The sequence below is a fragment of the Passer montanus genome, unplaced genomic scaffold, assembly GCF_014805655.1.
Source record: "Passer montanus isolate IOZ18808 unplaced genomic scaffold, ASM1480565v1 scaffold38, whole genome shotgun sequence".
NCBI classification, from domain to species: domain Eukaryota; kingdom Metazoa; phylum Chordata; class Aves; order Passeriformes; family Passeridae; genus Passer; species Passer montanus.
Genome location: NW_024368596.1, coordinates 7,935,652 through 7,962,705, shown reverse-complemented (window position 1 = coordinate 7,962,705; position 27,054 = coordinate 7,935,652). Strand labels below are relative to the sequence as shown.

The window sequence follows — 27,054 nt, the reverse complement described above, 5'->3', positions numbered from 1 at the left end:
CACATTCCAACACATGTACCATGTACATGGAAATTCATTCATCCTGTCTAGTGAACCACACTTTTCTCAGTGGCATGCACTGGTAAAATAACAGCTCATTATTACACTAATGCAAGTACTACAAATGTAGAAAGAAGCATTTACAAAGTTATCAGAAGAAGAAACATCAGAAAACTGTTTTGAGAAGGTTTGATAGAAATCCTCAAAAAGTATAACTTTTATTCCTGTGAATGTCAGGAGGAAAAAAAAAAAGTTTTAGTAACTTTAATCCTTTGGCCCTTTTCCATAAGAGCCAATTTTCCAGAAAGCTCAGTTCAGGTTTTGGGAATTTTTCCTCTCCAACAACAGACTGAAATTAGTTTGAACCCAAGGGCAACTTCTTTAATATCTGTTCAACACACATTTGACCTTCTCTCTTTGAAAAGCCTGAGAGTTTTTCTCTTCTGAACAGAATGGGAAGTTTAAGCTGGATTGCATCTTCCAGTTGTCAAGGTTTATGAAAGAAACATGAAAATGAAAAGTGACTCACCTCACAATTAACAAGGAAAGAACCTGAAGCCCCAAATCAAAGCATCAGACAGCTACAATATTTAGCATTTAGAGTGCTCTTCCCACAGAATGATCCAGTGGCATTTTTCAGGTCTGTGTGGAAATTGCTACAGCATTTTAATGATATCTTTACAAAAGAATTTTAGATAGGTGATAAATTTTGTATTTTAATTAAAGAAAGAAGAGTTGAGGTCAGCAGAATTATACTGCTTGATCTAATTTAAGGTAAAACTGCACTCAAAGCCTCCTTCACACACAGGTTGCCCTGGCTTAGTGACGATATTATTTCATATTGATTTTGTCAGGCTTGCAACTTTTTCAGTGACATTTTTATAACCCTCCTCTGTTCAGATTGTAGAGTGCACAAGCTCAGCAATCTGATTATTTGCTATTAATTCATACTGTCAGAAAATAGCTCACTGAAGCTATATATCAGGTTTTCTGATACTCAAAGATCAATACATGCTATTTTGTACATTTAGTCTTCCAGAGGATATTGAGATTGTTTAGGATGTATTTTCAGGTAAATAGTGATAACAGTAAAAAATTCTGAAAACCCCAGGATCTGCATCAGAAAATGACTAGGGAAAACAAGCTACTGCTAAGCAGCTTCCCATCTTTTTGGAACAGGAGGCATTTTTAAATATCCCATTTCATCAAACATTGGAATGGAATTAAAATTTAAACTTCCCTCTGATATGGGGTTTTTTCTTCTGTTTTTGTCTGTTTCTTTTCTTGGTGTTTTTGTTTTGTTTGATTGAGTTTGGTTTGTTTTGGGGTTTTTAGTCAAGCTAAATTAAATATCATTTGCGAGGGGGTAAAAGAAGGGGCACCAGGACCAAGTCATTCAGTCATTTGTACAAATAAGGTCATAGGTGAAATATAACATTTTTAATAATTAAAAAGTCCAGAACATCAGAATATCTGAATCTCACTAATCTGTGAGTGAAACAAATCAGAGTCATAAGACTAAAAAAAAAAACCCAAAAAACAAAAAGCAACAAAAAAATCTCAAAAAACCACAAAACAAAACAAAAAAACCCCACCAAAAACAAACAAAAAAAAACCACAAAAAAAAAACCCCAACAACAACAACAAAAAAACCACATCAAAAAACCCCTTGGCATTTCAAATACTATTCCAGAAAGTTTTGTCTTTTAAAATGCAATGGTTATTCAAGAGTGAGTTTCAGCTAGAGCTATGTATCCCTTAGTAATGAATTTTGTTTCTCAGCTGAAGGAATGATTAATTTTTTTCTTTTTAAAACTGTATTTATATTCCCCCAGACTTCCACAGGCAGACACAGATGTTTACTTCATGTTTCCTGGTAAAGGCCAAGACACTGGATAATATGCATCAATACACAAGACACAGGTATTTGGAATTTTTTTGTGGGATTCCTTCTAAAATTAACTTCTAAGAGTATCCAGAAAAAATTCTGCATTTGCAGTATTTCCAGAGATCAGCAGCACTCCAGTGACTTCAGCTTGTTTCTCTCCACCCACTCCCTGGGCAGAGGGCATTTCCAGGCCCAGCAGAAGGCAAGGGGCTGGCTGCAGGAGGACTCACCTAGCTCACCCGCTGCATTCCGACCTCCGACGGCGTACAAATGTCCTTTGAGGGCACTTAGGTGGAAGAAGGTCCGTTTCTCGTTTAAAGATGCCACTTGCATCCACTTGTTGTAGCGAGGGTCAAACCTGAAGACCGTGTCGACCGCCGTCTTTCCCTTGGTGTCGTAATTGCTCTGGCCTCCCACCACATAGAGGAAGTTGCCGATGACGGCGATGCCGTGCTGGTACCGCGGCGCGTCCATGGGCGCCAGGGATTTCCACTCGTGGGCCTTCTCGTCGTACATCCGCAGCTCCTTGCTGACCACCAGCTGCTGCCTGAGCACCCCTCCCAGCGTCACCAGGTGCGTGCTGTCCGAGCGGATCGCCGTCCGCTCCGACTGCATCACCGGCTGCATGTACGGCATCATCTGGTAATTGCTGGCCTCCAGAAGCAAGTTGACGCAGGTGTTGTCAGTTCTCATGAAGTCCACAGTCTGGACGTAGTTGATAAGATCCTGGGGGGTCATCAGGGGAAACCTGATGTTCTTCATGAGCTTTGCGGCGTACTCCATGCGAGGCTCCTCGTAGCGCAGCCAGCGACACGCCGCCTTGAAGAGCTCCAGTTCAGTGCAGTGCTTAAGGCTATTACTTGAAAGCACAAAGGCAAGACGTTCAAAGGGGAGTTTCACAAATTCACCAGTACTTAATAATGCAGGGAAGTTCTTCAGGATGAAATTATTAACATATTTATCCACTTCTGTGAGATTGTATGTGTTGGCAATTCGCCCAACCTCAACACAGTTTTCCAACGAAACCTATTAAGTAAACAGAAAAAGGAATCAAAATACTTTCTTAATTTGGTGCCTAAATGATACTGTAAAATTTAATGAGTACTGTAGAATCAGCAATATTTCAGCATTTTGCAGTGCTCAAGGTGATTTACACATGAGCAAATATTCAATGCAGTGTATATATTCATGACTGCAAAGGGAGACCCAATTTATTCCTTATTTTGAAGAAAGAACTGAGACAAGTAACAAGCAGATGGCATATATTATGTCAAATACCTTACACAATGATGAGGCATAACAGTTAGATAGCACCTCATCTTCGAAAAGCTCTGAAAACATCTAAGAAATACATGTAAAAAATAAAATTAAGGGACAGGTGATCAGCCCAAGACTACAGAGAGCAAAACAAAGGTGTCACCATTAGACATTTTCTGACACTATTAAAATTGTGTTGGCATAATAAAACCAAAGAGAATGGCACAGCTAACCCCTGAAAGCCATATATTTTGAACAACTAATATTTATAGTGTTCAATCTCATGAATACATTCCTTCAAAATAAACAAAAATGGATCTTTAATAAATCAAGGCAGTGTTCTCACAGTCTCTGTTCAAAATTAAATACGTGTCAAAAATACGACAAAGGTAGTGATTTTAGTTTATACATTTTTTTAAAAAAAGAATGAACCTAGGAGGATTTCCCCTAAAAATACTCAGCTTATTAAACGCTTTAGCAGTATGGATCACACACCCAAATTTAACTCAGTACTTGAGTACATATGTTTTACAGTGTAGCTGCATCTATCTTTTCATATCTTTGGCTCCTGAATTTCTAAGGTCACTTGGCATCCAAGGCACAGGAAGGAAGAAACATGCCCGGAATGAGGCAAACTTCTGGTGGGTTTTCAGTGAACCCAGCCAGTTCCTTTCAGGAAGCTCTCTGGTACATGTGCTCAGCAAGTCAATCAAATGCTTCTTGCTGAGAAATGCAGCTTTTTTGCATTCAAACCTTATTCCAGACCAAGCTTCATTTACACATGTTCTAGTCTCTGTGCATGTCAGTCCTACTCAGTGTCAACCATTTCCACAACTTTGTCATTCTCATTACATTCCTAATGCCAGAAGAACTTAAGCTTACAAATCTCACAGTTATTTTAAAAAAGATTATAAAGATTGAGGACTATGGCCCAACTGGAGCCTAAGAATTCAAAAACCTTCAAATGACTTGTGGTCATGACAGAGATTAGAAGACTTTAATACTGTATAACTCAATCTGATCATTGTCCTTTAATACCAGACAATTCCAATGTCTAATGAGTACAGGAATAGGAGATTTTTTAAATTCACTAGAAACTGATCCAACTTGCCCTAGAGTTAAGATCTACTGTCATCCAAAGTCTTCATTCATGCATCTTGAAATGCCTACTAATCCTGTAATCAGGTCCCATCTATGAAATGAATGTGCAGCAGAGTGTCAGGAGTTCTAGTATGAAAATATTTGTGCTTTATATACAAAGAAATAATTTCTGCATTACAAGACAGACCACATTGTTTATATCAAAATATATTCACACCAACTAGCAACAGCCTATAAAATATTCTCTGACTGGCTTTGAGGATCAACATCAAACAGATTGCCCAGAGAAGCTGTGGCTGCTCCACTGCTGAAGTGTCCAAGGCCAGGCTGGATGGGGTTCTGAGCAACCTGGTCGAGTGGAATTTCTTCCAAAATTTCTTCCAAGTTATATTACAAAATAAAGCAATGGAAAAATCATCCCTTAACAACCAGCTGACTTGCAGTATACCACAAATCTTAACCCTTGCTATATAGTTACTGTATTTTAAAATCACTTTGGAATACATTGTCTGGCACCAAACTAGAGAGATGCAGCATTTCCACCACATCAAAGTAAGTAGGCAGAAATTACTGCATGCAGGAAAGGCATGCTTGAACTTAAAAGATCAAAGCAAAACCTGTACAGGTTCTGTACCACTGGCACATGCTCAGGATGCAATGAAGTATTTGGAGCTATTGCTGACTGGCTGCCAGTTATCAAGTGCCCAGAGTGCATAGAGTTCTGTATTACCATAATAATATTACATTGTAAATCCATGCAGCTGAGCATATTCCTGGACTTCTTGCATTTGAGAAATTTATTGACACATTACACACTGTTAATGACTGATGAACATGATATCAGCAGCTTCCAGTCAACCCCTGATTCTCGGAAAATTCACTTTATACTGCCTTTATTAATCCACTGGGACTGTACTGCACTCAGGGTTGTTTTTTTTTTTTCATATACGATTGCAAGCACTTCCTGATTCTCGGAAAATTCACTTTATACTGCCTTTATTAATCCACTGGGACTGTACTGCACTCAGGGTTGGCTTTTTTTTTCATATACGATTGCAAGCACTCCCCATTAGGCTTATGAAATTGTGCATTATGTTTGACTCACCAACAAATTCCTCCACTCACCTCAAATCAGGGTGCCATATTAAATATTGTCTTAAAGGTTACTTTTCTCACAAAATTACTGTTACCCTATTTACTCTGCTCTAAGATAATAACCAATGTACCAGACTAAATTATATTGCAAATACTTAAAAGTCATAAAAATATAGATTCTTAAATCCTGAGCCAAAAAAAATAATCCTTCAACAGAAAGAAATGCTATAGCTACTTCTACTTGAATATTCAAAATTGGACAGAGTTCAGCACAATGTTATTTAAATAAATACTTCAGTTACCCAAGCACTGGGGGGTTTTTTGGTTTTTTTAGAAGCTTGACTTATGCTATGGTTCTGTGTGGAAGTCAGTCAAACAGGAGCTTTTCAAGGAAGAGAAGGAACTGCTACTCTGGAAATCCACTGAAGTGAACAGGAGGAATGGAAATACCAGGTGAAAATACACACACTGTACAGTGTATCCAATAACAAGTAAAAAATCTCACAAGAAAAGAGCTAAAAGACATAAACATTCAAGCAGCTAAGCAGCTCCACAAGGAGTTGAGAATTTCAGTTAAATAAATCCCATTTTACATGGACTTGACTACCGTGCAGAGCTGCTCACTCACATTACTCATTGTAATTGCTCATTACAAAACAAAAGTTGCAGAAAATACTAAAAAGCTTTTCAAAAAAGAAAGGTCAAGCACAGCACCATGTTACAACAGCCTGAAAAACCCAAAGCAAAAGCCAAAGTACTTTCTTGAGAAAGCAGTTCACTTAATTCTTTGAAATTTTGGTAGCAGCCACTTCCCAAGCTCTCATAAAAACTTAACTGACTATAAAATACTCCAAAACTGGACAGAGCAAAATGATTGCAAGTATGAGAGCCTTGAAAAACAGCTCAAGAAAAGCAGCATGCACAAAAAATCCAGCCCTCAAACCCAGCAGCACAAAACCATCAGGTGTCCAACTTTGTTTTGTGTCAATGGCTGTCAGACACCAAAGCACTTAATGCAGTGCTTCAAAGGGTCCGAGTTTAAAGGAGCAAACGCACCCCTGAAACCCTCAAGTTTCCTATGGGCTCCCATTGACAGAAGCCCCCAAAAATTTGCACAGAAATTTGACCAGCTCAGAAAACAGAATCCACTGTACCCCTACAGAACAAAGTCAAATTTCTGGTGGCTGTCAGAGCTGGTCCCAGGGCTAAATCCCACACTCCCACAAAACAGATTAACTTGCTCCATCCTCAGATAACCAAGTTTTTTTGACAAGACACAACTTCCAAGTATTAAGCCCTCAATATTTGACTATTTCCTAGTAGTTACAAAAGTGTAAAGCACCAAATTATAAAAGGAACAAAATATTTTTGCAGGTACATCCAAGACATTAATTTTCAATGTTTGGGAATGTTTTCTTTAATTACAGTGTAACAACCCTTTCCCCATTACCCTGTAATTTTCCTGAGTGCTGTAATTCACTTGGGTAAGTTTCTCATCTTTCTCCATTTTGTACATTGCTGCTAGTTTTGCAAAATCAGTGTTGTGTCTAGAGCTCACTACTCTGAAAACATTTCCAGGCATTTTAATGAATATTATTTACATTACAGCTCAGTTAGATGTGAGTATGAGAGTAGTCCTAGTCTATTGTACAGCTATAATTATTGAAAACCAATAGTAACAGAAAACATCTTAGGAAGTATTCCACTGTTTCTCTGAGAGTCTGTTTGGTTGCAGAGCAAAGATAATCAGAGCAATGGGATACTTGACAGGAGGGGTGTAAATGCAGAGCAAATAAAAAAACCACTTTCAAGTCAGCTACAACAGAAACTGTTCTTTGAAGGTCTCATTGTTTTTGTTACACAAATTAAGCTGTTACCTTAAGCTTTGGTTTTTCTTTGTAAATATTTCCAATACCCTCTTATGAAGTACACAATCACATTATGCCTTACATAAACTGACTTATTATAATCTCTTTAATAATGGACTCCCCAGACAATTCAAAGACAATTAAGCATTTGTCTGGGAATGGTTACCTCAGCTCTCATGCCAGCTAACTTCAGTAGAAATAAGCTCAATACTTGCTCAGAATATTTAAATTACAGAAATGATCCTTCAAGAAGAAGCTCTTTCGCTCACCAACTCTTGTTTCAACAAATTTAGGAGTAAGGTCATTCAAAAATTCTTTATATAAGGATGCTAACAACATAACTAGGCTAACAGAACAACCTCAGTTTTGTATTTCCTCTACAGCTATACCATGAATGAGATTATGTCCCGTTAGACATCAGTCTAAATGAAAGTATTCCCCAAAAGAACCCCAATAAAATTAAGAGAAATAATAAAGTCTTCCTCATTCTTTGGAAATTAAATGCAATACCAAACAAGATATTTCTTATTTGAACAAAAACAGTGACTGAGTCAACATCACAAGAGAGCATACTTTCAGAGAATGAGCATTTAAAACAATAACACGATTAAATATGAAAAAAGTTATTTCCTTAACAATGTAAAATAAACAAGGAGCTGCCCTACCCAGAAAGGGGAAAGGCCACCACAGTGTCCCCAGGGCTCAGCTCCCATCAGAAGGAGCCCTTTTCAAATACCTCATTCAAAACACCACTAAGATCTTTTTCCAAGTTGGTATTTATAGTAATGTCAAACCTGGAGAGGCATCATTTTGGAGGTAAAAAAAAAACACTGAGCAAGATAAAATAGGTGGGATGGGATTGAAGAGAATTGAGCTTAATAAAACATTATCACAACATTATCAGACAGGTCATTTAAAAATATCTCCAAATTAAAAGCAAAATGGCATTATCAAGCCTGAATATCTCTAACACATCATAGGAAACAAATTGCTGTTATTACCAGCTTAGACTCCTCTGATTTGCATAAATCCTGGTACATATTTTCAGTTAGGGAGGTCACATTTCTAAGCCTGTACTCTGCAGAGCAACAGGAATACCTGCTTCTTTATTTCTCATTACAGAGTCGAAAAGCTGATTTCCAAATAATTCTGTAATTTGTGTGGAACACACCTGTTAAAGTCAGAGTTCTAGTGAGATATAGAAGCATTTAGCATCAACAGTAGAAAACCTCCAGCGAACATTAAAAATAACTGCAGTGTCTCTCCAAGCAGAACTGTTCTTGCACCACTGCTGTTCTATAGCCCCACAGAGCAGGACAGGAAAGGTACTGAGGGATCCTGTCTGGGTATTGCTTTTATCCTGTGTTAGAGCCAGAAAACAGGTAACTGCACCCCATTGAGATGGAAGGGCTGTAAATACAGGAATACAGTGGCTGAAACTGAAGCACACCTAATGAACGCAGCAAGCAGACAAATGCTAGAGTGAGTGCAGTTATGCAGGGAGACCCTGAAACATCTCAAATCAAACACGTAAAGAATTTCACTGTGGTAAAACATTAGTATCAAACTCATGCTGTATGTAATACTCAGAAAACCAAGTTTTTCCAGGAAACTATAAAGCAAATTTGTTCTCTGTGAATCTAAGCTGTGAATAATGGCAAGTTTTAGACATAACTTTGATTATGACATAAGTCAGTGTCATTACAGAAGAAAAAACAAAACTGCATACCAAGGCTTTAAGCATTGTAAAAATGGGAAACTAATAGTCTTACCCCAGATATAAGAAATACTTTACAGAAGTCCAAAACAGGTAAAATCTGCAAAAAACTGGCAGCTTCCAGAGTGTCCTGAAGGTTGTCCATGTTAAGGGAAAGTTTTGCAGTATAGATGAAATCAATTATCTTCTTTAGGCCTATTTTGTTCACACCATGAAGCTTAATGCACATTAAATCTTGTTCCTTCATTCCTCCTAAAACAGACATGCAGGTAAATGTAAATGATAATTTTGGTGGGGTTGAAATTATTTCATAAATTTAGAGATAATGAAAATATAATTTTAAAATCTAATTTTAAAACCCCATATGCAACAGTAGAGAGAGATGTTTAGTCCACAGTGCTGTTTGCAGTCCTGGACTGATTCACACACAGCACTGAACTTGTGTCTGAGTGTCTGAATGAGAGCAATTTGGAGACAGACATGGCTTTAATGAAAACACCACCTGTGAACATGGCCTTGAAGTAATCACTTGCAGAAGCCATCATTGCTCTGTGGACAGGGAACACCTCATCACCATCTCCAGGAACGAGCGTCACATCACAGAGCAAACCTTCCACTCGCAGCTGGTCAAAGCCCTGCAGGAAAAACAAAATGCAAAGCATCCCTTGTATTTGGGAGGAGAGTAGAAATCTCTTATTTCCCTTATGTAAATATTTATTTACTTTTAGGTACATGTGTAGTGTAGGTCCAAAAAAGTGACAAAGAAATAATTTGTCATCTTAAAACCATTATCTGTAATATATTCAATGATTAGTATTCGTTGAAAACAAGCAGAATAATCATTACTTTCAAGATTTGGCTGATGAATGCCAAGTACACTAGGCCTTAGAAAGTAGTTTTAGTCAAATAATTATTTTCAGGAAGGAGTTTGTTTTGTAAGCTTTCACAATAGCAGTTGTTTCAGGTAGGGACTCCTATCTTTTTTTGGACCTACCCCTTCTGGTCACATATGCATTCTAGATACAATTCTGTTCCACAGCAATTTAAGGGGTTTGCAACCTAACAGGCTGCAAAAGTCTATGACCTGAAAGGAAAACTGTTACCTGGTTCTATGATTATCAAATTTGTAACCACAGCAACATGCTAAAAACCCCAAAATAAGCTCCCATTATACATCTGATCTCTGAATTACTTATAACATCTAACTGCAATAAAAAATAAAATTATCTACAGCGGCATCGTAGAGCAAGATTTCTTCCAAAGATGTGCCTGGTTGTGTATACTGGAGGATGGATTAAATACTCTCCTCCTTCATTCTGTGGAACAGAAACTCAAACATAAAACATTTTCCTTTGAACTGATATTTTTCTAATACTAGCAAGAATGCAAATATTGTCTCTATAGATGTTCTACAACACAGCAGTGCCATAGTCAGACCCAGCACAGGGCATTACACCAAACCTGGCAGGGCTCTGTCATCTTAGGCACATGCCTAATGTAATTAAATACTGATATTTAAATGAGCTTCTTTGATACAGCTGTCACATCAAAGTTTAAATACTGTTACCTCTAAGAACTTCAGAGTGGACTGGGATATGACCCCAAGAAATGGCCAGGTTTGTTTTCCAAGCTGCTGCTAAAAGTTGAACCCCTCTCACAGGAAAGCAAGTCCCAAGCAATGCTTGCTTGTGGGCATTGACAGCACAAGAACATGAGAGCTTTTGAGGCTTTATAGGAATTACTGGACTAATAAAATCTATTTAGTGGACACATTGTGCAGAGCAGCCAAAAATCTCAGTATAACTCAATACAGGCATGAGAATATTTAATTACCTGTAATACCACAGAACTGTGAGTATTGCTGGTGAAAAATCTGGTGGTTCCTGTCTTCGAAGACTGCAGATGGGCAGAGACGCCCATATCGCTGCTCCCAAGAGACACTTTCATATGAGGATCCTCCTCTTCCACCAGGGATCTAAGGAAATTGGGACAGAGAAACATTAAGACCAAAGTCATTTTCATTCACTGATCTTTTGTTTTAAACCCACAGTCTTCTGGGATGAAATGTAACAGCACAGAAGCTACAGGGAAAAAAAATCAGCAGGCAAGGGAATCAGTCCTTAGTGGTTCCCTTCAGCTAATTCAGGAAAGTGAAGTGTTAACAGTCTCTAAAAAGGCATAACTGCTTTTTTGATTTTAAGTTTTTCCTTTTCCTTCCATCCCCAGCTCCCTGATTTAGACACTTGCATACTATGTTATTTCTACAATCCAGTATTGTAGGATGTTTAGAGAGTTTTCATCTGGTTTCCAAAATTAAGCATCTTAGTTTTTCTTGCCAAACTGGTGAAACATTGAAACTCTAAGGGTAATATTAAAAAAAAGTATTTTCATTCTTACAGCTTGCATTACATCATCCATATACTTTCAGAATAGAAAATATACATCATGGAGTTTCAAGCCGCAGATGGAGTTTTTAACCTGCTTTTAGAAACACACAAGCAGAACTCCTTTAGGATGTGATATCCAGTATTCTGTATTCTGCTACCGTCCAGGCAAACACTTCATAATTTTATTTTAAGATTTTATCCCAAGCAATTACTGTCCCAACCTAGACAGGACGAGCTAATTTTAGGTAGAATTGTTAAAGAATTACTGCAGTATTATTAGCCTGCTATTTTAATCTTCAGATATAAATTAGGTTACATCTGAGAGCCTAACTATGCTAACCTGTAATTATTATACAATGTTAATAAAATTCTTCTACAGAAATATTAACAACTAGTTTCTGTAATTTCTGTGATCTAATGTTCTACCTATGAGCCTGTATAGAAGGCTAATGAATATGTACACAATTTTAATTAGCAAACATAAGCTGTTAATCCACAGAAGAGGGCATGTCCATTTTTAATCATTTCCATATCTCAAAGATTTATAGCTGTTTGACATAATTGCTGCAAATTTCAGATGCAGAAAGTTTTCCAAATTTTAAACAAGCAGGTTAAAACATTGGCCTTCAAACTAGTTTCAGAAATTACCTGAAGCAACAAGAATGTGCTTAAATCCCTTCCTTTTCACCAGTTTTCACTATGATCACTATGTAAGGACAAATTTGGAATTTGTAGAAGAAAAATAATTTTCATAATTTCCTTTTTTTTAAAAACATTTACCTCCACCTTCGTCAGGTAGAAAGACCATACAGAGCACTTTCTGAAACTCACATATTACCCTCATAGCATTGACATGCCTTGTTCAAAGCCATGAGTACAAAAGGTCAGCTACAAAAACATATTCAAAACAAATCCACCATTCAACAGCATACATGGGTTTGAAACAATGAGATTTTATGCACACAGACATAACATTGTAGGAACAAGGGTACATCTGAACAGCTGTGACTTCTAATGTACTCAGCTGAATAAACTAATGTGGATGAACTGCAGCATGCAAGATTGGTGCTGTTTTTGAAACACAATTATCTCTATTTTATAAAACAAATCTAGAGTCATTTAAACAAAGTTTATAGGGTATACCTTAGTCTGGAGAGCCTTTTTCTTTCTCTGCATCCAACAAATACAACTAAGCAACAGAGCAGCAAGCAGTTGCTGGCTCACAACCCAAAATATTTTTGTTCACTCTGTTCTAGGGTGTTTTGGGTTTGGTGAGTTCTGTTTATTTCAGTTTTCATACAATAGCATGGAGGCAAGAGTCTTACATAATTTCAAAGGACATCGAGTCTCTAAATTTGTACATGTCTTCCTGAGAAGAAATACAAAATAATGTGGGGAGACTTGCAAGCGTGGGCGTGAAGAACAACAGATTCAACAAGCATGAATCTGACTCTTTGCTCTCGAAGCATCTTCCCAAAATGTCAGATCAGATAGATGTTACATGAAGGAGTATTTATAATACTTTCTCTGAACTCAGAAGAAAACAGAAAGTGAACACATCATTTAAAATCATTATGAAAAGAAACAGACAAGTAAACCAACCTCCTTGGCTGTTTGGAGTGGGCTTTTTACCATCTTTGCCACATCACTACTTGACTTCCTGACAGACAGTGTAACTCATAAGTTTTACAAATGAAGGCAAAGACCTTGAGCATGATTCATTTATTCCAAGACTGGCTGGGATAATGGAAGCATTTTTCTGAACATGACACACAACTTCCCATAGCTCTGTTCTCTACAGGTCATCCTCTACAGAACACAATGCCTTGTTAAAACTGCACCGTCAACAGAGAGGATATAATAAATATTAAAATACTTCAATACCTACAAGTAGACATTTGACATGCCTGGTGTGGCTATAAGCAGTTCTCTACCTGATTTTCAAGATATAATGAGCAGTTCTCTGTCACACACATAAGCAGAAAAAAAATTTCACCATTTCTCCTCCACATTTGCTGTTATGTATGAACAGACACTTGCACATGCGAATGAGGCATTAAAAACTGAAAATTCCACACCATAAAAATTCACCAGAGTATGACCATTACAATTCTAGTCCTAAACATTAACTTGGCTGATTCCATGTGAATAAAGACAAGCAGATCATATTAATCCTATATGGGTTTTGGCTCATATCTAAACAACAATGACCAAAAAAAAATTGTGATGTGGGTTTTTTGTTTGTGGGGACTTGGGGATTTTTGTTTGATTTGTTGTTAAATACACCACCTATCTAACCTACAGCTTAACAGTTCTGGAGGGCTGAGCACCCTCTCCCTTCTGCAGAAAGTGACATTCAGGAGCTGGGTTTGGCAGAAGTTCCAAAGCAAGTCAGCAATAACACCTGGCAATAAGGCACTGATCCCCTGGACCCCAGCCCTGTGGCATTCACCAAGAGGGAAAGAGCACTCCCAGAGCAACCACAAATTCTGCCTTTGTCACTGGCTTGGTAGCAGCTCAGCATTTATCTCCACACACCACCAAGAACCCGTGTTTGTAAGACAAAGTGAAACTGCAACGGTGCTTAAGCTCTGTGTTAACTGCAATACACAAAGAACAAAACCCAAGCACTGCATCACATACCCTGCAACAAAATCTTAAAGTATTCAGAATGTAGCTTCTGTTGCAGGGGCTGTAACATTAAGATTCAGAAATAACTCTGCCATTTACACCCAGAACAGATGGGAAATGCCCTGAATGCCCAACTGACTCCCCAACAAAACCACAGTAAGCACATCTGTCTTGTTTGGACACTTACCAAAGGCATTATTTACTTTTATTAACATAGGTCTACTAAGCACTATCATTAACTCAATAGTAATGAAGGTAAATGTATTGATTTTTTTTTTTACTTTAAGTACAGTATATCACAATTAAGCATACTACCAAAGGAGAAAGTTAATTAACTTTCTAATTCTATTGTTCTGATCAATAGAAATCATTAAACAAGAAGCACAGCAGTACCATTTTTAACCAGAGTTTTAAAAAGTTGGGAAACAAAAGTTAAAAGAAGTTAAAACTACAGTAGCATGTACTGAGAATTCACAACAAGCTGCTCTAAATGTGGATGTTAAAACCACCTTCAACACACACACTTGGTCTGGAGAGGGTTGAACATCATAGTAGTTAGCCAAGGGAATGTTGGAGTCGAATGTGAAATGAATATTAACACTGCAAGAGGAAGGCAGAGGAGTTGTCTGACTTCCTGCAACCTCTGGGAAGCAGTGGCTTGCAGCTCAGAGAAAAGTGCCAGAGGTTAATTAGTTGCTAACACAGAGTAGGTTGAATCAGAATTTTCTTTCTAACCACATGTTGATTCTTTCAAGTACAGCACAGTTTTTTCCTAGAGGCTACAACCAAATGTGCTTTTCTCATGACTCCAAGTTAATCCTCCAAGTACTTCCAAATGATATTTTTATAGTGATGAAATACAGAGTATTCATTATATGGATATTAACATGCTTTAACTTTCCAGCAAATACTGACAGATTTCACTGGCTGGAGTTATAGCATGATTCACAGAGGCAAATTGCTTTCTAAACCACTTAGCAAGTATTAACCTGTTAAAACAGTTCAGAGGCATCCAGGTGATGATGATAAGCAAAGATCCTTGAAAATTGTAACAGATTTTATTCTCAACTAGAATATTCAAATCATGCAGTTGCCATTTTGTAGAGCTTAGTGGCACACATGAAATAAAATATTGTTATGACGTTTTCTTCAGAAGTAGTCGAGTTTATTCTGATGCAACAGAAACAAGGTAGCTAAGAATATTAAGGATTTGTTCATTTCCATCAGTAATCCATTCATCTATTTCTCAAACCATTGTAGAAACTCTTTGAAAACAAAGTAAGGAGATCAGCCTACAGCTACAGATATTTTAGAGCGCATGTTCTCCAATTTATGTAAAACCCATCTTTACATAACTCAGTGAAAGCTTTGCCAAAGCCAGATCGGCCACAGAGCGAGTTCTTAATTTGGTGAAGCTCAATAGCTCATTTTTGAAAGGACTATAACCTTATTTTCTCTGTCAAATTACTGTTCAATGAACCATGACTACAAGTGTTCTGGTCACTGGTAAAATGGCTTCTGGTGCAATCACCCCTGGCATGTGCCAGGACTCTGGTATTTATCAGGTAACACGGACAGAGATTTCCATTTTATATTAGGTTATTCTTATTGCAGGCCAAATCTTCATGATTTTATGACCTATCAAAAAAAACCCCTAGTACATGCCAAGGCTACCCTATGCATGCACCTATGCATGTAATTTGCTAATGAATCTATTAATTAAAAGGCCAGTAAAATACAACCAAACTTTCATTTGCTATTAAAAATACAATAATTTTTTACTTTGTATGCATAATCTACCAAAGAGTATTTAAGTAAGCTTAATCTCAAAAAAAATAAAAAAATTACTATATTGCTGTCTTCCCATTATGAACAGATGCTCCAACTTCCTGAGGAACGAATTTAGGACTTCCCCAACAAAGTACCTGGCCACCTTGGAGCTCAGTAAGCAGAACTGATAGGGCAGCATTGTATTAAAGAAAATCTCATCATATTTTTAAAGAAATTCAAATATTAACATAATGTAGATTAAAAAATTATGCAATCATGGTATTTCACATTTCCATTCCATATCTTCTACTCATACAATTTCAAGAAATCCTTTATTCAGCAAAGAAGTAACTTTTATACTTGTCCTCTCCTAAAATAACATCTCTTCCTTTTATTACTACTTTTTATCAAGAATTTCTAATTTAATTCTTTTATGGTATCAGCAACCCAGTAAAACTAACCAGCTTTTATCAACTGCTAATGATTTCTTATTACAAAAAAGTTTCTATAGGAAATGCAAGTTCACATTTTAAAACAGATACATGACTCCAGCCAGGAGAGAAAAGGAAAAGGTCATTTTTGAGCCAATGGGTTGACATAGGAAGTTAACTTCTCTCCACAGACCAAGGAACAGGTTCGAACTTCAGTTCTGGCTTTGGGGCACACAGGAACTGACACTGCTGCTGCTCAAGAGCCAAATGGAGCACGAACACGAGAACAACACTGGAAGGCAGGACCTAAACTGCTTTGCATGGATCACCTCTGTGACACACACAGTGCATTAGGAGTGGGAATCATGCCTTTTTTTTCTTTGTCACTATGACTAGTTGTCCTACACTACTGGTTTCAGATGTCACTGTTTTTACTGGATAGTGACACTTTTAGACCACATTTTTATTAGATGAACTTGAGGCTGCCGCTGAAACTGAAAACACCCTGTATTTGTCAGGCTACTGACTTTCTTTAAAATGCTATTTAATTCTGTTCATTTGAAAGGGGCCAGCACAGCCAGAAGTTTACAGACCTTCTGCCTCAAGTGAATTATCATTGCACTGTAACTACTGTGAATGCCATCTCCTAAAACAGCTAATGGCAGCTAGTGCCGAATGCTGCTCACTTTGGACAATGCTCTGATGTTTATATTTTAATATTTCACTTTTTACACCTGATGTTTTTCATACATTATATGGGCAGCATAACAGCTGAACATTTAAAAATATTTGCTTAATAAAAATTCATACTGAGGTCTTTTAAATTTCCACTCCAGGAGAACGACACAAAGTAAAACTTACTGTTTCTTAAATTAAAAAGCAAATAGATGTCCCATTTTCCACCTTTCCTCTAAACTGAGGGTGTTCTGTAAAGGAGAACATAAAAACAGGCTCTGTACAATAGACCAAAGCAGTGAGAAGTGGGTTTTTACTTTGATAAGGCTCTGGCCAGGGGAAGGAGGAGATGAGGATAGAGGACTTGCAAACCCCCAAAACCAGCAGAGAAGGACAAAGGTCGATTGTGGGCACACGGTGACAGGCAGGGACAGGCAGTGTCCCAGCTTCACCTGGTGCTCTGACACACTCACAGCACAAGGTGCTCATTGCAGTGACCAGCTGTAGAAGATGAAGGCAAAGTCAGTACAGAAGCAATGTAGCCTGAGCAGCTCTGCCAGCAGCATCAGCAGAGGCAGCAAGGCTGCAAGGAGAACAACCACCACAGCCTCACTTGAAGGACAGGGACAATGACATGTGCTTAACCACAGTCGGGCTCCAGGTGAAGCTATTTCTGGAAGCAAAGTTTTGAAGACTAGTACTTAAATGTCAAGCCTTAACCTTTCCTTTCCTTTTTCTCTTTTTGTTTTTAGTACAATCAAATCTCTGGACTTCAACATACAATCACCATATTGTGTTCAAGCACACGAAACCACATCAACAGAAATTATGACAGCTACGATAAACACTCAGGTGACTGAAGACAGTCTCACTGTTCCCAGCTCCAGTGGATCTCAATGGCAAGTAGGAGAACACAGAAATAAAGATACTCCCAACATCACTTATTAAGGCCACACTGTGACCAAAGCCAGCAGATCAGTCGCCACAAAGCCAGCAGAAGAGGACTGAGCAACATCAACTGTTTTGTATGATTTCCCAAGAACATGCACACAGAAAATATTCTCTTCAAAACTCCTTCTTAAACAACTAAAACAATCACAGGTCTCAAGCTGTTTGCAGCATAATTACAGCCTGCTGGTTAATTCAAATTTGTTTTCTACAGAAACAAAGCAATATTTGGCTCAGTCACTGCTATAAAGCTTTTGTTCCTAACAGCATTTAATCTCTCTGGGAGCCTTAGCACCACATCCACATTTATCTGTTTGACAAAGGGTTTGCATTCATTGAGCCATTCGTAGCTTAAATCTGCGGACTTGCATTGTTTAATGATGCTAAATTAGAAACAGTTCACTAATGACTTTTTGCCAAAGTTGGAGTTTGTCTGTCGATTCCTGCTATTAGAAACAGAAAAAGCAAGGGAATACACATTTTGTGCCTTTTCTACTTAAGGAGAACTATTTTATTCCCTTAATGTTGAAAAAGGTAAAATAGAAGAGTCAGAGATTTCACAGTTTAGGCTGGACTAACACTGCACGTATTTTCTGCTCTTTATATTTGGTCTTAAGTACTCAAGAGTTAAACAAGAATTTTGACTAGGCAGCTTAATACTTCCTGTGTATTACAAAACACAAAAACCACTCTGCACGCACCAGCAGATTGCACCTCATGTGTCCTTAGTTTCCACACACAAAAATTAGCAAGTTAACTGAATGCCTCCTTAGAGACACATTTAAGTCTGAGGCGGCACCTGCACATTCAATATTTGGTCATAGAACACACATCCCACTGTATTCCCGTAACCAAATTAGGAACTACTCCTTTCAAGAGTGTTAGAGGTTTTCTCCCTAAATACTGGTCAGAATAATTCTGATACCTTAAAAGTCAGTAAGATTCTGATTTTAGGGTTTGGGTCCTTATCTACCATTGCTCCTGCTCTGTCACTTCTCACAGATGTTTCAGCATTCCATTACTGCAGTCTGCCAGAGAGGATGTAGAGGGGCATCAATTACTTTCAGCTGTAAAATATTTTTCCCCTATGTGATAAAGCATTTAGATCTATGCATGCCAGATAAGAGGGGCATGTGACGTGTTCATCCCGTGAAAAACCACAATTGCAATTTAGACATTGATACTATCTTTGTCACCGCTTGACAAAATATTATGGCAGTAATATAGATGCACACTTCCACTCTAGTGTGATAGCTACACATTATTACACTACAATTCCCATTATTACCATTTAGAACAAGCAACTACTATTTTAAAACCCAAATATTCACCAAACACTGTTTGAAAATCCATAGGTAGCCCCATCCAAATGTCAGCAGAAAATACCACTTAACACTAGAAAAGTCAATGAGTAGAATGTGGCTGGAGAACAAGATTTTTTCACCTGAACAAGGAAAAAATGGCAAAAATAACAAACTGGCAGAACTGACATGCTGGCAGAACAGGCTAAGTAACATATTCTAGATAATTCAATAAAGATGCTTTACCATGTCTCAACCCAATGTCAATATTGCAACATCCTCCTGTAAAAAAAGTGTGTAATTTTGGGGACCTGTAGGCCACATCATCCCCTATAAAGTTTTCCCAGAAAAAACAGTAGCCCTGAGAGGCTTCATGATAAACAAGTTGGAGGTTTTTTCTCATTTTTATCAGTTTATTACAGCAATAAAATTTGCTGTATAAATGAAATTTCAAACTTAGAATGACTTATTGAAATACCTGTTATATAAAGAGCAGAAAAAATATCAACAGGCACAGAGTAGAACTCTATACACAAAATTTCTGGGATTAAAAGCAATCTCCTACTAGTATGATGCAAGCCCCTTCTACTCCCCACTCATCCAATCCATGTTTTTTCATGTATTGTCAGATCCATTTAAAACACATTTGAGACGAGCTGCATATTGACTTTCAACATGTTGAAGTTTGAAATATCTAGGAAGCAATGTCATAAAATGGAAATGTTGCCAAAGACAGCAGCGTGTGAATATTGTGTAACCTGTCAAATGCTCACAAGCCAAACTGAAGGGTTCATCTCCAAAAAGCGACCATTGAAGGCAGCAGACACACATAGGGTGGTCGCACCAAAGAGAACTAATACAGATGGTCTGATGAATTACACACACACACCTTTTCCCATTTAAGTATAAATCACTGTATAGGATAAATCCAAAGAGCTCATTGTAGAGCAAAGCAGATAGCTGGAAGAAAGCACAAAAGCATTAACCTGTATAACCAACATAAGCAGCTAAAACTAATACTGCTTGCTCCAGCAAGTATTAAGAATTTATTCTACCTTTCTGCACAGCAACTGATTTCCATTAGAGCAAAGCATTTCCTATCAGACAAATTTCATAACCACATGACTCAAGATAGACTGTGTAGTAAACCCTTTGATAGCAATGCATTTGGAATACCACATCTGTTTATTTCTCCTAATATAAGTCAGTTATTTATGAAAACACATGCAAAGGACAGTTTCCATTTACTACTATTCCATGAGAAAGGATAGAAGGTACCAAGATTACAAGTGGATTGTTCCGAAATAAGAATTCTTTTATTTTACATATCTTTAAAATTGGCATGCAGGTGACTAAAACTACTTAATTGAACATTTAATTTTCTAAAAACCAGCTAAGAATATTCTTATGTGACATAATCTTAACAGAACAATCCTCTGTAAAGTCTTTTTGCAAATAGTGTTTTTCCATTATTGAATTCTTTGTAGATGTTCATCATAGCACTTTAATCTCCTTAGTTTCCAAAAACATCTCTTCCATTTATATTAATGGAAGATGTGCACAGTAAAAAAACCCAAAAACATTCCTGGTGTGAATAAGAAAGAATTCTCTTAGTTCTTAATGCATAAGATGCTGTGCCCCATGAACAATTAGTGGGGCTCATGTTCCTTTATGCCTCAAAGCTATTAAATACAATTCAGAGCTGTTCCTCACCCTCACTGCAGTAGTGCTTTAATTCTTAACCTCTGCTTATGTCAGTCACTGTTGCTTTTTAAACATTTGGCACTCATGTTAAATAACAGCCATGATGCCATGGGGCAGCGCTTTTTCAAGAGTTATTCACTTTCTTCTTTCCTCTTATTCCCCTCCTGAAACTGTCCACCTAATATACGAAGTCACGTAGGTCTCTCTCCACATAGTCAACACAACCACAAATATGAATATGATTTGACTAGTGGTGCATAAACTTGCTGTAACAGCTTTCACAATGTTTGACAAACAGCATCTATATTCTAAACCTCAGCAAAGTAAGTGCCACAAAAGAAAATGCAGCCTGACAAAGGCGTGTGCATGCAGCCACAGCTGCATTTCTAACTTGTGCACTCAGCCAGCTGCACTACACCTACATATATTGGCACATGCCAGTCTTCCAAGTCTAATAGTGCCTGATTTTCCTTAAGCAATGTCACTGGATCTCTCCAGCTTGGAGGAAATTTCAAGCTACTCTGGATCAGTTTCACCAGAAGTCAGGAAATGTGTGCCTTCCTCATCCCTTTACCCTCTGTTTAATGTGAAGAGTTACCCCTTTGCAGTCAGGATGTCCTGAAAACGTCCCTAATAAATGACTGGTGGTATAGAAATCCACCACTCGAGAGGCAGCAAGCCCCTGCTGCTCCTTCCCATTGCCAGGAAAGGGGAACCAGATCCTGCAAACCTAGCAGACTTCCCAGTGACAGAAGAACATCCTCACCTACAAACTCATCACACCTCAGCTTCTGCAGGTCCTTCATGTCAGGTTCTGCCCAGCCACAAGTTCCCCACGGCACAGAACTCTGAGATGAGCTCCTCACACTCATCTTCCCCCATCAGCGACCACACAAACTTCCCAAGCAGGGACTGAGCTAAGCCTGCACAGCTGCAGGACAGCCAACATTTGGCAGTGGCACTTTTTGCTTCATCCAAGAAGCCAAACCTGCTCACAACCACCAGTCTCAGCACTTTGAGACAGGGAAAACAAGGCAGAATTCAGCTATCGAGTACACAGACCAAAAAAACTCTAATAAAATCTATGCATCCCGATCATCAGTTTAATCTATACATCCATTGGTTGTAAATCATAAGCAGGATGAAGCATTTAAAGATAAGGTCAACTTTATTAGAGGAACCTGAAAAACTGGAATTTCATTTCAAATACAAGAAAAAAAAAAACAACCACTTTTAAGACTTTCCTCCTTTGCATTCCAAACTACACTATTTTGTAAGATTTAGATGTCAAGTATCAAAGAGATTAAAAACTCAATCATATCTTTGCATATCCTAGATCCAAAATATTTAGTAACAAAGTGTTCAGCTGTGAATTCTAGAGTTTTGTGATCATTTATTTTACATCAATACATGTTGCATTTCACACACCACTTATTCCTCAACCCTTTACTCAAAACATAAGCTCTTCGGCAGTGCGCAGAGTACTACTTACAACAGAAAAGTTATAAACATGAATATGAAAAAATCCGATTATATAAAACAGTATCAAATGTACTGTTATCTCGACAATGAAGGTAATTAATCTGATCACCTATTTTACTGGCCAATCTGAGTTACAAGAGACTTTTTAATTAGTTGATTTATATTGCCTAATCAAATAGGTGCCATTTTGTAATGTTTCTCATTCTTTATAATAAAATATATGAATAATTTTTGCGTTAGCTATACGAGTCCTCCTAAAGCCAGGTCTGTGTGCCAATAAAGAAATGTCTCCATAAACACTGAGATACATTGACTCATTATCAGGAGATGATTAAGGCTGCTGATCACATATTTCTCATGCTCCAGATAATCTCAGCATCATATAGTTTAAACACGATCACTAAACCTGCTCATACTTTCACCACACTGAGATAATCAGGCACACGATCCCCATCACAAAGGCTGGAGCATTCTCAGGGCTAAGATTAGCACTTTAAAGGCGACGCACAAAAGAAATGCTCCCTTTCAGCAGCAGAGACATCACACTGGGCTAGTTCTGATTTTTCTTGCATTTAAGACTACTACAGTTTAAAAACAACAGCATAAGATAAACACTAATGAGACTCTTTCCTTGAAATAGGTTCAAATGTCTCACAACTCTTATCATCATGATACTTGCCTTATATTTAAGTAATATTTTTTAACAATTCAGAATAGGTGGCAATTTATAGGAAATAGCTTCCCTTTTGGCAGCCTTAAGTATATTTGATGCTTCCCATCAAAAGACTGAAGCACATCCACATCCTGTCATAAGATGAATTAATCTTAAAAGCAAGTGTGCCCAGCTCAGGTTTTGTACAGGGAGATTTGTTCCTCAGCCCTTCTGCCCGAGAACAATAGTGACCCTGCACACGAGAACAATAGTGACCCTGCACACGAGAACAATAGTGACCCTGCACACCAGAACCATAGTGACCCTGCACACCAGAACAATAGTGACCCTGCACACCAGAACAATAGTGACCCTGCACACCAGAACAATAGTGACCCTGCACCCGGCGCTAGATCCTCTCAGCCCCACCGTAACAATGCCACGCTCAGCAACAACAACTAAAAAAAGACATTTTAAAGGACCTGTGCACCTCTCTCTTACAGCATGTACCTCCTGTAGCTGAAGCAAAAACCTATCTGTAAGCAGACAATATAAGCTTAAAAGTACCAATATTGTAGGTATTAGGCTGGAAGTCTTTTGGAAAGTAGTAGCCTTTACAGCAATTTCCAGATAGAAAAGTCACCTACACTGCTACCTGTGCATTTTAAAGCAACTCTTCCTCCTTTTGGAAGAACTGCTTCCTTAAATAAAGGCAGAAGGAATTCAGTACCCTGAGCTTAGTAGTTTTATTTCAGAGAAGGAAAAAAAAGCCACCTGTATATGCTAACACAGAACTCACAGCAACAAAAGGTGAACAAAAGCTGCATCAGGATTTGGCAAGACAAAGGCACATTGTGAAGCTACTTTACACTGACAACCTGTATAACTACGTGAGTATTCAGATATGAATGATTCAAATTTATGTTATAAGCTTGTATTATAACTTTTTATGAAGACATTCAATTTGTATTACGGCTGAGATTTAAAGAATAAAACAAGACCAAAGCAGGATGATTTCACCTTTACAAGAACTCACACGAACAAAAGTGCAATACAATACAGCAGGTGATTTCAAGCTCAATTTCCAAATGAAATAGTCAGGAGAAGGAAACGTTCACATACACACTATATAGAAAGCCTGCCAGCCTCAAAGCTTAACTTGTCATTTCAAGATCAGCTCTACAAATTAACACCACCACAAACTTTTCAAATGAACATATACAGTATCATTATGAATAAGGCTTAATCTGCACAATTTCTCTACGTTTCAACAAAAAGGGAAAGACTTGACACGACATCCATCATGAAACATCCAGGATAAAATCAGGAGGGGGTCTACATAGCAAACAAGATAAAATCCTGAGTGCCAATGCCATTTAATATGTATCAGGGTATTTTGCCACAGGTTAGTCTCACAAATAGAATTCCCACCTTATTATCCTCATTTCTCTCACTTACATGTATGCTGGAGAAAGTGGCGATGACCTGGATGTTTTAAGCACAGGAACTGGGAATTTCCAGATAGCAGGAGAGCTCGTTTTCCATTTCAATGGCATGTTGTCACCACGGTACTACAATAACAGTAAACAGCGTTTCCATAACAGACTACCAACTAGGACTTCCATTCCACACTCTACTGACACAGCAGTGGCTGCTGCTAAGAACAAGGAAATGATTCTGCCAATGCCCTTAAACCGATGCTTCCAATCTGTAAAACAGGGCTGTAAGGCATCTCCTTTTAAATCCTGCTGTCCCCTAAAGCAATATGATGATTCTATCCTTCTAACTCAACAATAGTGCCACCTCGTTAGGGAAGCACTGACTGCAGTATATGTTAAGAAAAAAAAGAAAAGACTGCACTCTGCACACCAGCATAATGCAGCTTTATTAAATAAAAGCAGCTAATTTTTAAAGTACTGTTTCTGATGTTATTGTTCTACCTTAACAGGGACACTGCAGCACTGTACTATATTCTCTTCCTATTAACCTCATTTCTGACCAATGGAAGCAGAAAAAAAAATGGGTTTCATATGAAAATGAAACAACATACCTACTCAGAATACACTTGTCATCCTCTGAACATTCTTCTTTTGAGCTGCAACAATACAAATGGGATATAAATCTCAGCATAGCCTTAGGCCACGGCTAATAGAGATCAGTGACTAAATTCAGCAGCCTGTTTTCCTCCTGTGCAAGCTCTGACCAAACAATACAAGAATGCCATTATGGAAAAAGCCCATTGCAGAAATCAGTCCTTCTAATCCATAGCTAGGAAGACAAAATAAAGCAGAAATCGCTGCAGGTTTCTGCATGCTCTTCTAATAGCTTCTGGTTCAGGATGCTCTCATTTTCCTATTCTCATTTCCAAGGAGGAAGAGCAAAATCTCATGCATTTTACAACACGATATGGGAACACAAATATCACTCTGTCTTCCGCAGTAGAGAAGCAGAGACTAGCAGGCTGTTAATAGCAGTCTTTGTAGGAACGCTATCAACAATCTAATTCTCAACGCCCCCCCAGCAGCTCCCAAATTGCCTCCAGAGCTGACGAAGCAGATGGGGCCAGGCAGGTCCCCATCAGGGACCACTCCGCAGCTCAGGGCTCTGCTTGGTGACCTCCCGGGGCTGACGACAGCGGGGAGCAGGGAAGGCAAGCTATTAAAAAGGGAATGGGGAATTTAATGGCATCTTATGCAGAAGCAGAGCATGTTTCTAGGGAAAAGAAGGCAGAGATTCCGCTATAGTGATTACCTTGCAGGAAAAAAATACAGCACCTCTAATGTATCGCCACAGCAGACCAAATCAACACTAAGATATTTAGTCTACAGATTTCAGAATAGTGTCTGTACAGCATGACAATTTTCCTATTCATCAGGACAGCTTAATCCTCTCATTAAAAAGCCAACACCCTGTCACGCTACTTAGCAATAAAGAATTGAACCAGGAGCTATTTCTATAAATGTCTATAAATGTATTCATTCTAGTAACATTTAACAACACTCTGATAGGGTTCTGTAACTGTGAAACATTTTAAGTTTCACTGTTACAAAATGTTTTTCACAATGTAAATTCAATTTTGGGATGAAATGACCAGTGAATAATTGCTGCTTGCGATCACCATTATTGAATATGTATTGAAAATAGTTTTGGGCAAGCAGTTGCCAAATCCAAAGACAAGGAATTAAAATAACACAGGACAACCTCACTCAAAACCAGATGCACCCCTTGGACAAACAACTGAGGGCCTCTCTCCCACTTCTCTGAAGTTCTAAATCACAAATGAGCAGCACTAACCCAGGCAGCAAATTTTTCACAGGAACTGGGATGCTGCTGCTGGGATGCTGAAGAGACACCACTGTGTATGACAATAGTGTTTATACGCTGTGACTATTAAGAAACACAAGTCCTGCAAAAACATCTATGCAGTTTTAGCACAGTCATAGTTTTAGCAAAATAATTCAAGTATTTACAAGCCAACAGGCAGGCTTGGCTACACACTTGGTCAATAATGTGTTCAGTCTCTCACACACACACACAACACCAGACTACTACACCGTGCCAGCTCTGCACTGAAGGTCTAGAAATCAGGTTGAAAGATTTTACATAGCAGCTATTATAATCACAAAGTTTTTTAAAAAAAAAATCATTAATTTGCATTCACACACTCAGCTTTGCTTTTACATTCACCATTATAGAGAAAGTGTCTTAAAATACAAAAAGCAAATAGTTACTGCCTTCCTCACACCGAGTGCAGCCAGTGCAACCACCTGGTAACTGCTTGTAAAGCCTCTGTCTCACTGCTCTACCACCCCAATAAGATCTTCACATGTTTTATTTATTAAGAGCAGCATGACTAAGAATGAGGTTAAAGACAATCAATGGACCCCTTTTACAGAAGTAACTCCTGAAATACCCTTTGGATCAGTAAAATAAAATCCAACTCAAGCCATAAAGTCATTCCCAAGCATTGACTGACATTGAAGTCAATCCACACAGGCACAGAAATCAGACTTACTTCTCACTTTTGACCCCAACAAGATCATTCACCCTAGAGGGCAACATGAGTCCTCAAATACCTGCTCTCCTTTGTGTGCTCCTGGTCCTACTAACTTTTCCACTTACTCTACAAACAACATAAATAAAACCT

General features: G+C 38.1%; 1 protein-coding gene across 3 annotated transcripts in view; it reads right to left on the bottom strand.

Annotated features, from left to right (window-relative positions):
- Positions 1–27,054, bottom strand: part of KLHL13 (kelch like family member 13) — a 66,856-nt gene that overhangs the window by 9,003 nt on the left and 30,799 nt on the right. Inside the window, exons 1-6 of one of the 3 annotated variants that reach the window (XM_039717418.1) lie at positions 24,958–25,357; positions 24,366–24,478; positions 10,760–10,901; positions 9,429–9,561; positions 8,982–9,178; positions 2,119–2,914 (exon numbers count right to left, since the gene is read on the bottom strand). In XM_039717418.1, coding sequence (XP_039573352.1) covers positions 2,119–2,914; positions 8,982–9,178; positions 9,429–9,561; positions 10,760–10,901; positions 24,366–24,463 — 1,366 coding nt within the window. In that variant the 5' untranslated portion in view covers positions 24,464–24,478; positions 24,958–25,357. Of the gene's footprint in view, positions 1–2,118; positions 2,915–8,981; positions 9,179–9,428; positions 9,562–10,759; positions 10,902–24,365; positions 24,479–24,957; positions 25,359–27,054 lie in introns of those variants that run through there. The other 2 variants (XM_039717421.1, XM_039717419.1) reach the window with 2 other exon arrangements.